The 17,404-nt window shown below is 42.9% G+C and overlaps 1 protein-coding gene across 4 annotated transcripts in view; it reads right to left on the reverse strand.

The window, feature by feature from the left end:
* The window catches only part of PLCB1 (phospholipase C beta 1), a 401,428-nt gene that overhangs the window by 131,885 nt on the left and 252,139 nt on the right, over positions 1 to 17,404 (reverse strand). For all 4 annotated transcript variants that reach the window (XM_061461564.1, XM_061461567.1, XM_061461566.1 and 1 more), the window contains 4 exons: positions 14,417 to 14,470; positions 13,174 to 13,249; positions 8,256 to 8,356; positions 6,704 to 6,870 (listed from right to left, as the gene is read on the reverse strand). In XM_061461564.1, coding sequence (XP_061317548.1) covers positions 6,704 to 6,870; positions 8,256 to 8,356; positions 13,174 to 13,249; positions 14,417 to 14,470 — 398 coding nt within the window. The remainder of the gene's footprint in view (positions 1 to 6,703; positions 6,871 to 8,255; positions 8,357 to 13,173; positions 13,250 to 14,416; positions 14,471 to 17,404) is intronic.

Here is a 17,404-nt window from a genome sequence, read left to right on the forward strand (position 1 = left end):
GCGCACGTACTCCATCTATGTTCACAGCCCTGTTGTGACAGATGCTATACATACCAAAGACTCACAGACCATTGCTAGCTTCTCAAGACAGAGTCCAACTGCCTATTTGGTCGATTTGCTCAAAGGTTGAAGCAAACCCCAAAATGGCACATAATGTCAGTGACCTCATCTGTGGCAGAGCCAGGAAAACCCTGCTCTTCTGCCACCAGCTCTAGATGTCACCCACTGGATCACAGCAGTCTTTGTCCTCATGGGCCCTTTTGCAGTGCAAAGCACTACCTTCATAGCAGTCATCATGAAGAGGCAAACCCCACAATGTTTATTCATAGTTTATATACATTTCTTTCCTTCAGCACTTGAGCCCATGCTGCTTTATGTTTTCAGAAGTAAACTTTATCTTCAAACAATAAATCCTGCTGCTAAAATTGAATACCTCCCTGTGTTCTGTAAAAGAGGCAGTAAAACAGCAACAACCCCAAAGAAACTGTTTTACTTTTAGAGGAAGTTTTCTATTTATGGGCTCTGATAGTTTGAGTCACACACAGTATAGGCAGGCAGCAGCAGCAAAATGTGTCTACATAACCGCTGAAGTGCAGGACTGATGCAAGATTGTCTTTACTAATCTTTGAGCAATAGCTGAAGGGAATGATGCAGCCCATACTCCAAAACCTCTACTCATGTTTGCTTTGTGGTTCCGTCACCCCAGGCTCTTTCATCCATTTCCAGTGTTAGGATACAGGGTTTGAGTCTGCCTGTAGGGTAGGAGGCTGCGGTCCAACCTATCTATCAGGTTTCTGGAATGGAAGAGTAGCAGCTCTGAAGATACAACTTCCACAATAGAATTACAGAATCATAGAATAGTTAGGGTCAGAAAGGACCTTAAGATCATCAAGTTCCAACCCCCTGCCATGTCCATTTTACATTCAGCACAGTTCCACTGCTATCGGTGGAGCTATTCCTGGTGCCAGATACCTGTCCCAAAACGCGTTACTGCAATGCTCATGCTTCTGTCAAAGTATCCGTATTATACACAAAGGATTAGGAAATGTGCCCTCCCTGGAATCCTAAACATATTTTTGATATTACATTAATTCCAGTGCCAACAGCATCAACGAACTCTGTGTAAAACCACATGGGTCTCAGATCCGAGCCAGCTCCTACGCTTTCAAAATGCAACCAAAAGATAAAAGGTAAAAACTTGTGCTTTTTCACTACTGTGTCTTTGTTCACGGTTGCAAAATCCATTAATACTGGTCCACATCACTCTTTCATTTTGTTATCAAGTTCGTACAGCTCAGTTAGAAAGATGAAGCACTTTACCTGCAAAGCAGATGAAAAAAAATCCTCGGATCTGAGGATTTTCCATCTAAAAGAATTTTACATTTAATCTTTAAGATGTAGCTTCCAAGCAACTGCAAGATCTGAAATGAATTTTACAGCTGAAACAGTAACAAAACCCCAAGCAACTAGAAAGAAAATACAGTGCATTACAGAAACGTATTTTCTAACTTCATTTTGACAAGCAGAGCTTTCATTAACTCATTATTAACTTACTGTGTCCCTGCCCTTGGCAGAGGGGTTGGAACTAGATGACCTTTAAGGTTCCTTCCAACCTAAACCATTCAATGAGCCTATGATTCCATGATTTATGTTACATCATTCACGCTAACATTTGCTGCATATATGTATTTAGGCTTTCTGGCAAGATACTGAACTCTGCACTTGTTGCTGACCACATGGAATATGTGTGTGGCTTATAGATTTTAAAGAGTAATAAACTCGGAGTGGATCTGTTGTTCTGTTGTCACTTGATAAGGAGAAACAATGCTGAGAGCTCTTCTCTTGTACAACTGGAATGCTGGAAAGCACTGAAAATCCCAAAGTTAATGGGCTTTTTGCTAAGTATTCTTGAATTCCAAAGCTGCAGTTAGGAGGCTTGAAAGATTTCAACTATTTTGTAACACCACCTACAAATGTTTCAGTGCCAGAAAATGCCATCACTTGCCTGGTTTATGCATCAGAATTTATGCTTTAAATATATGAAGTACGGCTTAAAAGCATAGCCACAGTTCATGGTGCTTGGTTTTGCCACCAGAATCTGTTGCCTAGGAAGTCACTCACTTCTGATATCCAGAAAGACTTCAATGTGTAATTATTCTTAAGCAGTTACTGAAAGGTGAATTTAATGTGGTGGGATTAAAATGTTTAAAGTACATTGATGTTTAAGGGAGAAAAACCACATTTGTCCTGAAGTGAATACTGCTGAGTATTAAAGCTGCCATGGGAAAACCACATGTAGTAAATGCTGTATAAAATTAAATATACCTTAACCTAATGTTAATTGCTTAATTTATTTTATTACCTAGGAAAAACCCAGCACAAGAACTACTTATAAATGCACACTAGCAAAGTAGAATTAATACTGGAATTCAAAGAGAGTCATGGAACCAGCTCCCCTACAATCCTTCTAAATACAAGTGTAACTAAAACTGAGGCACAGTATTCCCAAACAGGTACAGTGGAGAAAATGTGGACAAAGAAATGCTGTAAAATGTAAAAGGAAAGCTTTTTTCTTCTTTGCAGCCCTAAAAATCTGGCCCTTTAACATTAAATAGGCAGAGATAGTGTTTAAATGAACACACACTTAAGAGAAAAAGAAGATTAAACTCTTTATGCCATTACTTATCTCAAAGATCCCTTCTAGGAAGTACAATCTGATGTCCAGATCCATTGGCCAAGAAAATCTCCAAAGCACTGACAGACTCCGTTTCTTAAAGCTTATGCTACAGTCAAGACCATGTCTGGCAATAAAAACCAATTTAAAGGTAATGGCTAATAATAACCTACCCCTTGTCTTGCTCCTACCAATGCATATGGTGGGGAGCACATATTTTATTGGTATAGCATGAATCCAGCTTTTTCACGTCTCCTTTCCCCAGCAGGCATGGATTTGTGTTCATTGTTAGTCTGGTACATGGGTATAGCTCTTCTTGCTTAGAGTATTTAAAAGACACAGGATGCCCCTAGAGCCAGACTGTTACTCAGTGGTATTCAAAACACTGTTTTCAGAAGGAAAGGCTTACATAGAGACAATGGGATTTGAGCTCTCAAAGCTCCAGGGTCCTTTTGAACCTAGGAACTTTAAGAAATGCACTGCATCATTCAGTCAGGAAGAAGCAGCACATTTCTGCAGGATTTTCACCTGATTTATATGGTAGATTTCACATCATTCTCAAAACCAGGACTGTCGCTGCCAGGAGCAAGAAGACACCCCTGAAACTCAGCATGAGTGTCCCTTCTCCCACCCCTAATCTAACAAGAACCTGAACAACTCACTTTCATACAAGCCTTCTTAAAAAACAAAAGCAAATAAGGCAATTCCCACTCAACCCCTTGGCAACTGATTTATGATATGCATCCCATTATCAACATGGCAACTTGAAAGGGAATGCATTCAGCAGTTGTGCCAGCCACCCAATGGCTTTACAACCTGAAAATACCAAACTACAAGTGCTGCTTAACAAGGCCCAACAGCCCCCCAGTATGCTTTTGCTGACAGCAAGAGGCTGCTGAGCAGTACCAGGAACTTGTTCTGCTTCCACCTGATAAGGAACACGCTATACACAGCACATTCATCTCCTTCACTGTATGACACAAAACATTAATCACAACAACTTGCTTTAATCACTATAAAAATACTACTCCAGATGCTTAACCTATGCAGATGTCAAGCCCATGTACCTGCTGATGTTGCAAAAACTTCATCACATCCCAGCAATACAATAGCTAAGGATACATTAATGACGCGCAGGAACACACACAGCTCTTTACTCAAAAGGCTGCAACCTAAGGCCCGTAACCAGTAAGAACATTGGCATTTGATTTTATCAGGTACTTGAAGAGCCATGTTGTTAAAATTTATAATGTTATAGACGCTTTTTGCTTACTGTGTTCAAAATACTGCAGTTGAGCTGCAATGGGTACAAAAAAAGGGCTATAATGGTGAACAGAGAAATGGAGAATTATGAGCTGTCAAAAGCTGTGTGCTGTGAAAGTTGAGAGCCAGTAAAAGCAATCTTTAGAAACCCATTTAATTAGCTGTGAGAGAATAATTAAAAGAGAATATTATCATGCAGATAATGAATACAGTCAGATTAGATGGGAAATTAAATGAGTGAAGCTCTAGAACTGTCCTAACTGGGTAGTGGGAGTGAGGAGTCAGGCTGCTGTACAAAGGCAGATAGCTCCTCTTTTCTGAATTTGGATTTTAAGTTTTTAAGGAAAAAAACCCATAATTTTATTCAAAAGAACATTTCAATACATAAAATTTTACTTGCTAAGAAGCACATGCACTGAACTACCAGAAGTTACCCAGGCACCAGTGCTCTGGCCAGAACCGCCCAGGCATTTCATTTCAACAACCTTGGGTATTGTCCTTTCTGACAGCAGAAAGCCTGAGTGACAATCCCTTTTACAAGCCACCATATTAAAAGGTTAAATCACTATCCTGAATGTGCGCTGTTATATTTTGGTGACATTTTAGACATGCAGCATATTTTTGCAATCATTCCACGAGTGCAGGATTGGGCGCACACCTACACTTCTTTTAGTATACAGTGAATTGCATTCCCGGCTCAAAGCGGATGTACAGAAAATACTGTGTCCCTGTGTCATTCCTGATTAGCCTGTTCCTGTAATTTTAAGGTGGTAAGCTTGGGATTTGCACTGGAACGGGGAGCTCAGCTGCCAGACAGGATGCTAGACAAGAGGTGGTGTCTGCAGCACGGAGGTGGGCCGCAGGTTGTGCCAACTCTGTCAAGAGTTTGCTGTACCTCAGTGCACAAGCTTAAAAAGAAGAAAATACAAACAAACCCAGGAAAGGAATTAACTCTCTGTGACCTGCATTTCCCTTGTTAAAGTCAGCATTGCCTGTGAGGGCTCATTCTGCAAGAGCAATGGAAGTCCTACCCGGGAAAAGAGCACTGATGGAAAAGCAAGTGTTGCAGCAAATGTGTGCACCGACATAAACTAGGGTAAGCTGGAGGCGTCCCACAAATCCTACTTGGAAGGTAACAACAAATACCATCATAACACCTTTTTTCTGTAGTTTGTTTCATGCTTCCTCCTTACTGCTAGTCAGAACGTGATTCCATTCTGACTATGGTGTTCTGCTAGCACACCAGCACGCCTCCTTCTAATAAATCCTTTATTTGGTTTATATGAAGTGCCAATATTTGGGTAATAAGAATGCTCTTTTATATCAGATTTTCCTGTCGCTGATGTAAAAGAAGGTAAGCAGAGAGAAGGATTCTAATATTTGCACGGATGAGAGGAGGTCACAATGTGTTTCCATCTACTCACGCTAGTATTCTCACTGACGTCAAAAGGCAGTTTGCGTAAGCATGACAAAGGAGCAGGATTTAACCCCTCCATCAAAACCTCTGGGCATGCTAAATTTGATTGGACTAGAAGAGACAGAGATTACAGGTGTTTTGCCTTAAGACAACGCTGATTGCAGCATTGAGAGCAACAGGTTTCCTTTGGGAAGACATCTAGGTTAGAAGGCTTTCAGGGAGAGGGGCAGGAGTGACTTCTGTTAACCTCTATGACTTTTGGATGAGGTATCTTTGTGTTCCCTCTGGATGAAAAAATCTCTGGACCAAACCAGTTTTTTCATATTAGATGTTTTTCAGGATAGTCCTATGCCCCTGAAACTTCTAAGGTATGAGCGCATTAAAAGCTGGGGTAATCATTAGGATACGTGGATTGGAATAAACCAGGATGCAGACACAAATTCAAAGCTATTTTAAGACTTGTGGTGGCAGCAAGAGTCTGCAGAGATCTGAGCACGAGATCTCTCGCTGGCTCTGGCGAAATGCCCAGTTAAGCCCTGACAACTCTTGAGATTTCAAAAGGGATTTTTCTGTGATTATAGCACCAAATACACTCGGCTGCTCTCACATCTTGCTTTGTACCACTTTATCAGAAAGTGGAGGGCTGCACTTATTCCTGCTATTAAATATCAGAATTATCTTCTTCTTAGCTTCACTGTCACTGATTTTTAATTTACATTTGAATGCTGGAGAGGGCCTCTTCATCAGGGACTGTTGTGGTAGGACAAGGGGTGATGGGTTCAAACTTGAACAGGGGAAGTTCAGGTTAGATATAAGGAAGAAGTTCTTTACTGTGAGGGTGGTGAGGCACTGGAACAGGCTGCCCAAAGAAGTGGTGAATGCTCCATCCCTGGCAGTGTTCAAGGCCAGGTTGGACAGAGCCTTAGGCAACATGGTCTAGTGTGAGGTGTCCCTGGCCATGGCAGGGGTTTGGAACTGGGTGATTGATCTAAAGGCTCTTTCCAACACAGACCATTCTATGATTCTATGATTTCAGATGCAGGTAAATAGTCAGTCATAGTAAGGTTTCTGCTGAAGTGTGCACACCAGAGCAACTGTCCTAAGCTTATCAATTACACTTACCAAAATGCAGATACTGAAACCAGCCCCATCCTTCCTAAACTGATCCCAACCAAACACATTTAAAAACTCACAACACGATGTCTCACAGGCTTGTACAATCCAAAAGCAGATAGCTGGAAATGCAATTTGATTCTGAACCAAACTGTGCTTTAGCATGTGCTGCAGGATAATTGAGTCATTGTTTCAAATCAGAAACTGAGTACAGGGAGAATATAAAAACCACTGACCTTTCTTTGCCAGATTACTGTTGGGTTCGTACTTCTCAATCAGCTGTTGAACTTGTTCTTGTTTTAATGGTGGATAGAGGATTTCATTTAATCGTGGATCACGTTGCTTAAGATTGATAAACTCCATCATTTGATCAACAGTAAGGTATGGTTTGCTCTTGGCACCACTAGAGAAAAATTAAAGCAACAGCAAAGCCATTTAAATACATTCCCTTGAAATCTTGTTCAATGTAACTTCCCAGGGAAACAGCCAAGATTCAAACTACTCTTACAACAAAAACACTGTCCTGCTGCGCCTCTGGACTAATTTACTCTGGCAGCATGTAACAACAAACATCCTTCAACAAACATCCAGGAGTAAGACTTTTAAAAGCATTCAGCATTACCAACATCAATGGGAAGAGTCAGAGCAATGCTAAAAGCTTTTCATTCTTCTGAAGTCCTAGAACTAAGTGATTTAAAAGAGTAAAAGAGAAAATGACATGGAATCCAATCCTCAGCTTGCCACAAACACTCTGCTGGCATTCCTGGCCCAACTATTTGGATTTGCTGCTGAATAACGACAGCCCTGATTTCAGTATTCTAGTATTTGCTTGGAGTTTTTTCCCCTCTCTTTATCAACCTGTTAAAAAATGCCAGGCACTCTGTAAAGCCAACACAAAAGATGCCTCTTTAGAGAGTGAGTAAAAAGAGCAGCGTTTGGCTATAATTGGTACCCAGATGGAGATCCAGGAAGCCTCCAAGCCAGGTGACATGCTTAGGGTTGTCTACAGCACTTGGGACTGGCCTATTTCTGCTCTATTGCGAGACAGCAATGCGAAGTCTACCTCCAGGTTCAGTGAGAGCAAACTAGGCCAAGGCTGTGTCCTTGTGAAACCTCAACCTTAGAGGAAATGAGTGCAAAAGGAGTACACGAGCACACTCGTGTTGCACAGGTAAGTTCACCAATTGCTTTGTTGGCCTTGGGATGCACTTTGGATATTACTTTGCCTTTATATTGCTTTCCATTCTGACTCCATTGACCAGGCTCTGCTGTAACTGGGACGTACGATGACTTGCTGCAAGGGGCAAAAAGATCACGAGTTACACAGCTTGTAACCGAATGTATGAAATCAGTTGTAGCTGCCAACTTAATGTCACGGTGTGAATTCATGATGTACAAATCCTAAAAGTTACTGCAATTTTTGCAACTCCTAATTGAGCTTTTGGGGGGTGATTATACATGTTCTCATGCCTCTTGCATGTTGCTATCGCTTATTACTCTTTTTACTGTCATGGAAGCCTACATAATCCTAATCCATACAGAAAAACAAGACCCTGCAGTTCTACTCCTCTAGGAACACACTACTTTAAAACTCCAGCCATTCAGAATGGAAACAAAAGCCTGGGAGAGAATGAACCCTTGATCCAAGGTTAAACAACAGCCCTGCTTGACACTGAAATCGGTTCTTGGCAATCACTGCATCCTGCTGTAGTCTTCAGAACCCACTTTGCCATCCCCAGCCCAGAAAATCAGTGAAGGGGTAAATAAATAATGAGCGTCTTTTCTTACAACTCCGAAAAGATGTGGTCGATCTCAGGCCGAGGGCAGAGGTTGTTCAAGAACACCCTGTACACGTCTGGTGTGAAGTCGTCTTGAGGGATCGAATCATTCTGTGAAATGGGGAAAAAAGTAGTGAAAGAAGGACACAAACAGCTACTTGTTCTTTGTAAACAGATCACTTGCTGCTGTGCTGCTTCTCATTTACTTCCTGCAGCCTAGATGAGCCCAGATTTTGCAGAATAATAAATTCCCCTGGATAACAGAGAAGCTTAAAGAGCAGTCTTTACAACACATACAAATACATCTATCCTCTGAGTTTCCATAAGGCAAAGTTATCTCTTTCTCTGAGCACCTGTGAGGAAGAAAGAAAGGACATCTCCACATCTAACCCCCTTATCTACAGCATAAACAGGTATTTCAATCCGGATGAAGGCTCTGAGCTCCCTCCCAGCAAGGTAGTTTGGCCAGCAAAGCTTGTGTGCTTCAGAGAGCAAAATCACTATGAAGCTGTGGCTGCCCCATCCCTGGCAGTGTTCAAGGCCAGGCTGGACAGGGCTTGGAGCAACCTGCTCTAGTGGGAGGTGTCCCAGCCCATGGCAGGGGGTTGGAACTGGATGAGCTTTAAGGTTTCTTCCAACCCAAACCATTCTAGGATTCTCTGAAAGCAAAATGACACAGAAGCTTGTATTGTGTACAGAGAAACCTTATAAAGGAACAAGAAAAAGGAAACCCCAAAACCCATGAAATGCAAATACTGAAAATCTAGTTTCTGAGTTTCCTCCACACAAGCTACCTTTATCAAAAGCTATGACATGTAGTCTCTAGCAGCATCATGGGCCCATGTGGCACCCCTTTACAGCTCCAAAATAATACCCGTATCTGATGACCTGGAGGAGGAAAGATCGTAACTTGGACACAAAGCCATGTGCTTTCAAACACCGCTGAACCTGGTCATCTCAAAAGCAAACTGCTGATAGGGAAATCGTTGCTTTCACTTATTCTGCCTGTTTAATGCTGTTGCTAAGGGAACCAGAAGCATTGAGTCAAGCTTCTGTTAGATGGAAAGAAACTTTTCTACGTTTTTCCTGCTTTAGGTTAAATTAAACTATGAACAAATGCCACAGGGATCACTTGATCTCTTTGCTCATCTATGAAACCTTCAGAGGCCCAAGAAGATTTTTGTACCTTGACCATTGCTTTGCAGGCACAAACCAAACCCGACTCCACTCATGCTCAGACTGATCTGGGCTATTTGCTGCCCACCTGGGTACATCTCCAGGCTCCAGCCATCTAAAGTCCATCCCCAGCATCCCTATAGGCCCCCTTCAGATACTGGAAACTGCTATGAGGTCTCCACGCAGCTTCTCTTCTCCAGGCTGAACAGCCCCAACTTTCTCAGCCTGTCTTCATACAGGAGGTGCTCCAGTCCCCTGATCATCCTCGTGGCCTCCTCTGGACTTGTTCCAACAGTTCCATGTCCTTTTTATGTTGAGGACACCAGAACTGCACACAATACTCCAGGTGAGGTCTCACAAGAGCAGAGTAGAGGGGCAGGATCACCTCCTTCGACCTGCTGGTCACGCTCCTTTTGATGCAGCCCAGGATACGGTTGCTTTCTGGGCTGCAAGCGCACACTGAAGCCGGCCCATGTTCATTTTCTCATCGACCAACACCCCCAAGTCCTTCTCTGCAGGGCTGCTCTGAATCTCTTCTCTGCCCAACCTGTAGCTGTGCTGCGACCCAGATGTAGGACCTTGCACTTGTCATGGTTAAATCATAAACCTTCAGTACCACGCGAGAGCAAACCTCATTTCCAGCTTTGCTGAATACTGGCATTCGAGTTTATTCTGTGGTTGAGGCTACTAATTTCAAGGTTTGCTGATTTATGATCTGTCTGGTAACCTGCCTGCTTTTGTAACATCTGCATCCAGTCTCCTACATAAATTTGGCAGCACAACAGCTAATTCAGGTTATCTGCAGACATGGGACTTGATAGCTGGTTGTTTTATTTATGTTAACAGTCAAACTCACTGGTGCTTCACTGTGAACCTGTATTAACTGGAAGGCAGAAAACAGTCTTGACAGCCAAACAGGCAGCTAAAATAAAGCTCTTCAAATTCTGTTTAAGGCACCTTTGACTAAAACCAAACCAAACAAAAAGCACCTCCCCTTCCCCCAGAGTAGCCGAGATTTATAGGAAATCCCAGGGGAATCAGATGCCAAACTCCAAAACTCATTGGCAGATTTTAAAACTTAATTTAAACATTTACTTAAACATTTATTTAAACATTCCTCTGCTTTCAGATCTGCTGGATGACAAAGGCTGCTGAAAATCAGATCCAGCAGGGACTGGACTCTACCCTCGCCAGCTCCAACCCAGAAATACATAAGTAAATAAATCCATGCTTTGAAAAGGTGCTTGATGTCCATGGGTCATCATCCCACTGCAGTCCTCCTCAGCTGAATCAGGGCCGGAGCACTCAGTGCTGCAGTGAATATATCCTTTAAGGGCCCTAAATATGAAATAAAGAATTCATTTTTGGCATTTTTGGGGAGCCTCTCTGATGCTCCTATTCTACAGCAGGATGAAGTCAATGAGACCTTTTCCTTCTCTCACACTAAATGAAGCTCCTACATGTTGTCCTATGAGGTTTCCTGATGAGCATACACTCAAGGAACATGCTGAAGTGCAGGACAGAGGATGCAGTGACTACATATCCTGGCAGCATAGCTTAGGCTGCCCCGTCCTCAGATCACTGCATAAGATAGATGAGGGACTGTCCCAGCCTTGAAGCTATGAGTCAGGAAGAGAGTGATAAACGCTGCCTTGGGATCCACTTATGACCACAAATTTCATTTTGTGTTTTAGGGTCATTCCCAGGTTCTGAGAGGTGCAGGAAAACACCATGGCAAATTCATGGCCCACGAGTGCTGTCTTCCTAAAGCAATGAGAGGTATGGAAACGTGGGGAGAAAATCCTTAGAGGGATCTTCGTAGTATCATAGAATAGTTAGAGTTGGAAAGGACCTTAAGATCATCCAGTTCCAACCCCCCTGCCACGGGCAGGGACACCTCACACTAAACCATGTCACCCAAGGCTCTGTCCAACCTGGCCTTGAGCACTGCCAGGGATGGAGCATTCACAACCTCCCTGGGCAACCCATTCCAGTGCCTCACCACCCTTACAGTAAAGAACTTCTTCCTTACATCCAATCTAAACTCATGAGGCATGAATACAAGAAACCAAGAAGCTTAAGCTGTTAATGTCCATGACTGACTTTCATGAAGTCTTGAAGTAACTTGGTGATTTTGCTGAGGAAGATCCCCTGATACATATTCAGGTCTTGCACAGTGCTGGAATCCAGTGCTCTTCCAAGGCTGTACAGGAACACCATTTGTCCTGCAGTACAACGATGCAGAAAAGCTGGAAGTTGAAGCTAAGAATTTTACTTGTTCAAATAAGCAGCAACACAATGGAAAAGAGCTGCAGCTGAAGTACTGGTTATCTTCTGTCCTATAACCTCTGTGAGATTTAGAGTTTAATGCTTCTTAAGCACTTGGCTTCTGAAACATTTTTTTCTCAAAGCTGCTCAAAACAGCTTTTTGCTTGTTGCAAGAAGTGTGTTTCTTTTCTGTCCCAAGCACAGAAAGGATCTGCTTTATACTATGAATAATTTTGAAGATGGTATCCCAGCAACAAGTATCCAGCAGTATGTATGTAAAACTGGCTCTACTTAAATAAACAGCAGAAAAAGGTGCAGTTTCTTTCAAGGACTCCAGTGATGTTTAGATTATGCTTTTTCCCAGAGACGGGTGGTAAACAGAAGTGAGAAATCAACTGATTTCAACAGCAGCACTTCAGGGGTGTTTTGCACATCGTCTTGTTTGCTAACAATGAAAATTCATCTCTAAAATTATTCTTTCCAAGTTTCTAACCTCAAGACCTTGCTTTAGATAAGGTTATTATAATATTTTATACCTACTTTACAGATATTCCTTGGAATTTTATGGAATTAAGCTCCCAAACCTATGGAAGAAGGTCTCATTGGTAAGTGGTATCTGAGGTTTGGCTTGTGAAGATTTCTTTTCACTGCTCTTCTGGAGCTGTAGGAATTGGCTCTGTTAAACCACTGGGGAAGCAAACGCTGAACACACATCACAGAACAGTTTTCTACAAGAGCAAAGGATCAGGAGATGCAGGCTCTCCTCTGTCACACACCAGCTCTGCCCCACTTCTTGGCCCTCCAAATACAGGAATAATCCCATAAGCAGCTTTTTGGAGGAGAACCTCTACCTGGGAGGAAAGCTTAAGGACATCTTCTCTCCAGTGTTAATCAGAATCACCTTCTCGAGCTCATTCCTCTTGAAAAAAGCCTTCCTGAGGATGATGTACCATCCTGCCAATGCTCAGGGTTGAGGAGATACCCTGGATTAGCAGCATGCAATGGTTCCAAATTCACAGCAGTAACAGCTTTGACGCCAGAGCATTTCAACATTTACTCCATACACCTTTTAGATAAGCTACGGTGAGTTTAAATTGTCCCTTAAGCTATAGATTTTTTAGTGAGAAGGAAACAGATTGCCCCATTAGCTACACCTCGAGCTAACACTGAAAACATGCCTTGAAAATGTGCAACTGTCTCAGGTTCTTAAATATTCCCACAGGACTCTCCACACAACCCCCTGCCCCTGCATTTGATCTAGTCCCACTTCTTCCAGGCACTTCTGGTCCTCACACGGTTTCAAATCAAAGGTACTCACATTTGCAGACGGGTTATCAGGAACTTCTGCATGGGAAAGAAACCAGCTACCAAGGCCAGCACAGCACAACTGGCCTCAGACAAACTGTCCTCAACTCAATAGAGAGTAAACACCACTGAATGTAAGCAACATGTTGTAAGGTCCAGGAATAAATTCAGATGCTTACCCTGGAAGACGGAAGATTACAAGCTTCTAATGCGGTCTCGACCCGTTTTCTGTCAGCGGAAAACAAGCGGTATATGCTGCAAAATGAAGGCAAAACAAAGGGAATTAGCTTCAAGACATGCCTTGATGGCCCATGGGGCTCAGTGACTGAATATTAGTTCCCAGTCTATCAGGTCTTTAGCTGTTTATTTCCATTTGCTGGCTGCTCAGTAACACAAGCGAGTTTAATGGTGCCCACAACGAGTTTAAGTCTACCCAACACAAGCTGCTATTAGAGCAGCTAGCTATTTGAGAAAGTCACCACTGACTTCTTCATATTCCCCCACCAATATGCAGTTTGAATACATTTATCCTCACAACATGTCTCTAAAGTAAAGAAAGTTTAACCATGCCAAGTGCAAGGTCCTACACCTGGATCAGAGCAATCCCAGGCACAGCTACAGGTTGGGCAGAGAAGAGATTCAGAGCAGCCCTGCGGAGAAGGACTTGGGGGTGTTGGTCGATGAGAAAATGAACATGGGCCGGCTTCAGTGTGCGCTCGCAGCCCAGAAAGCAACCGTATCCTGGGCTGCATCAAAAGGAGCGTGACCAGCAGGTCGAAGGAGGTGATCCTGCCCCTCTGCTCTGCTCTTGTGAGACCTCACCTGGAGTATTGTGTGCAGTTCTGGTGTCCTCAACATAAAAAGGACATGGAACAAGTCCAGAGGAGGCCACGAGGATGATCAGGGGACTGGAGCACCTCCTGTATGAAGACAGGCTGAGGAAGTTGGGGCTGTTCAGCCTGGAGAAGAGAAGGCTGCGTGGAGACCACATAGCAGCCTTCCAGTATCTGAAGGGGGGCTATAGGGATGCTGGAGAGGGACTCTTCATTAGGGACTGTAGTGACAGGACAAGGGGTAACGGGTTCAAACTTAAACAGGGAAGTTTAGATTGGATATAAGGAGGAAATTCTTTCCTGTGAGGGTGGTGAGGCACTGGAATGGGTTGCCCAGGGAGGTTTTTCTTATACCCAAGTGGAACAAAGAAAGGCGGAGAAGCTAAGTCTTGCTCTAGATCACAAGGGCAATCTAGCCCAAAGGGTATTTGAACAGACATACCCTGATACTCACAAGATATTCTCCTACAGTATCTTTTATAAACACATGATACAATTATTATTCTGGACACAAGGGTTATATATTAATCCCAAACAAATATTCACACTCAGAAGAGACTACATGGTAAGGAGGGGGAACAGAACTTACTTCTTCAGAGGTATGCGCCCTTCTGGAGTCACCTGCAGCTTAAGTTTTGTGTAACTGTGGAGAGAAAAGCATTCTGGTTTATTTGACAGCATTTTCAAGTACTTCTCTACCACCTTTATAGCTCAGTGCTAGTGCTCTGACCACATGGCAAGTCTGACTCAGGTTTTTTGCCAGCAAGAAAACCTGTTGGAATATCATAAATTCCTTTTTCTTCAACAGTAATGCATGCGTAGTATCAAATACTGTCTGTCTTGCAACAAAACATGGCAAATGCAATTAATGCACAAATATATCCTCCCCCCAGGCTCCTTCTCCCCCAGGCTGCCTAGCAGTCTATCAGCAAACTAGACTGTGGCACACAGGTTATACAAGTTGACTGGAAATGTGGCTGTACTCCTCTTCCAGAGCCTGAAATTGTCCCTTGGTGTTGCACACCAACATCCTTGCCTCCCAAAGTCTTCCTCAAAACATAACTGTGAAGGCTTCTCCATTTGACCCTAAGTTTTATCACTCCTCGGCTGGAAGGTAGCCAAATTGCTGGCAACTGAAATATCTCTGCACTAGCAAGAGTGTCAGTAAATTTAGCAGCCCTGGGCAAGTCCAAGACATTTCCAGTATGAAGCAGTATAAAAATTACATGCTGAAACCATCTACAGGCAGGCAATTACTCAGCTTTTGAACTGAGTATTTAGAGATCTCAATATCTCAGGACCTGTGACTTCTTTCACATCCTCATTAAGGCAGCAGGATGAGGATGTCTCTATCCAAACCTTTCAAAATACTGATTCAAAGCCTACTGAAACAGGAGTCATCCAGTAAGTTTAATGAGAAGCAGTTGGGGGTACAGCTGTGATGTGATACCCCCCCCCAGTACGTGAGGACTACTGGTTAACAGTCCAATGTCTACCAGCAGTAGCCTGGAAAAAGCACCACGTTCAGTGCTTCCTATCTTCCCCTTGAATATAACTAAAACATTTCCCCTTGAAATGAGTTCTGCAGAAATATAATCTGGTTAAAAATGTGGCAACACTTAAGTATTTAAGAGGATTTTACAAGCTTTTTCACTCTACTGACTGGCCAACCAAAAGCAAAAGGAACTGCATGGTTCTAATAAACTTTCCTTTTCTTCCCAACCAAAAATGCCATTAGCAACTGCTTCAAAAACACTGCATGTGCTAAGATCTCTGACTAGGAGAGGAACATTGTCACAGATCCTGGTCTTCTCAAATGCATCTGGAAACTGAAATCTCTTGTGCTGCTGTGTCCCCAGACAAAATCATTCCCACCCCTGCCCCATCTCCCAGCACTGATCTAGAATAAAAAGGAAAAATCACAGCGGTTAGCAAAAAAGGTTTGATTTATTTTCCCTTCTAGTTTTTTTAAGCTTTTGGGCACATTCTGGTCACATTTAGTGTTTTCCCCTACAGCCAAGAAAGCCAGAAATAAAGGAAAATTATGGGAGGGGTTGGAAGGAGGAAGAATTTTGATCTTCAGTTAAAGCAAAGTCAAAATGTATCTGAAAAACAGTCAACCCCCACCAGTACTTGCTACCTTTTTTTCCTCCCAAATTCTCTGGGACACTATTTCCCCCCCTGAAGCTTTATCCACCCATCTATGAAAACCAAGCATGTTATCCCTGTTAAAAAGCTTGCTAGGAGATACTCCCATCAGTAGCAGCTGAATGGACTCATTTCAGCAGTGCAGTGCTGACTCAAAGAGTGACAAATGCTGACCCCAGTCACCCTTTGCTCATTACTGCACCGGTCAGTATTGCAGTACTAATGTACTCTAGCATCCACTTTTGCACCCCAACACAACCCTACACTGCATGGCTACAAAAGAGGAACGAGCCCATTACAACAAAAATAGCAGTTTTTATTACCAGCCTTTCCTCCAAATTAACCCTATTTTTCTCATCTGACCAAACCACAGGAAAGCTGCTCAAGCTGTTTATTACTGCACTTCCAACACTGTGACTGTGTAATGCCACAAAGAAAAAAGCCTTCATCCTGCTCTGATGTAATTTGCTTTTCTATTTCAACAAAAGGGTTCTGATAGGACTGCACCCAACCCTTTGCTTAGTACAATAATTATAGTGGGGAAATACTTTTAATCTTCTAAATCAAAGATTCCTTAAATGACTCTGATTTGGCACCTGTGCAGTGGCCCCTGGAAACCCTACAGTTCCCAAGGGATTCATTAATTAGTGGAAGAAGGGAAAAGCGACACAGGAATGCCACACTCGCCTCCTACTGAATCTGTGTGATGTGTCCAGTGACTACATCTTGAACTATTATTACTTGAACAACCACCAGAAAATGGCTCCAAATAGAAGTGGATTTACTACATTGTGTGATAACATGTTCCTCCTTTGAACCTGGTATGAAAACGCCATTAGGTATAGCCATAATCCTACCCATTACAGATCTGCAGCGTAGTCTGATGGCTAGCCAGGTGTTTAAGGACATGGAAATAGTAGTAACAGGAAGTTGTGTCTGTTCTTCCTCTGGCACCTGGTTAACACAGTGCTTTCTCCACTGTCAACATGGGGAGCCAATAGGAACTGTTAAATCTTCCCATCCATTTGGGAGTTGGTTTGCCTAATACATCACTGCTGTCCCAACACACCGTACCAGATTCAAAGCTGTAGTTCCTGCAACGTCCAACCTTCAAAGATTCTACAAGAAATTCTGTTGACTTCAGCTGTACCTCAAACACTGAGGAATAAACACACTCCCTCACCTCCTTCCTCCCAGTAAGGCAAGCAAGTACCCCAGCTCATCCCCATCACTATCTTCTAGACTTTGCCATATCGTTCTCAGTGCTATCACTTATGTAAAACTCCATCAGCATGTGCTTATCATACACTTGAGAATTGCTAATCTCAGGTTTAGTTCTCTTTCCTTTCAGAGGTGGGTTTTTATACCCCAAACATTCTCATAAACAGCTTTTCTACTCGGAATCTGTGCCCTGGGCAAAGGCATCCAG

The sequence above is a fragment of the Pezoporus flaviventris genome, unplaced genomic scaffold, assembly GCF_033815535.1.
Source record: "Pezoporus flaviventris isolate CSIRO_AGI_PZ_B2104156 unplaced genomic scaffold, CSIRO_AGI_Pfla_v1 ptg000031l, whole genome shotgun sequence".
Lineage (NCBI taxonomy): Eukaryota > Metazoa > Chordata > Aves > Psittaciformes > Psittacidae > Pezoporus > Pezoporus flaviventris.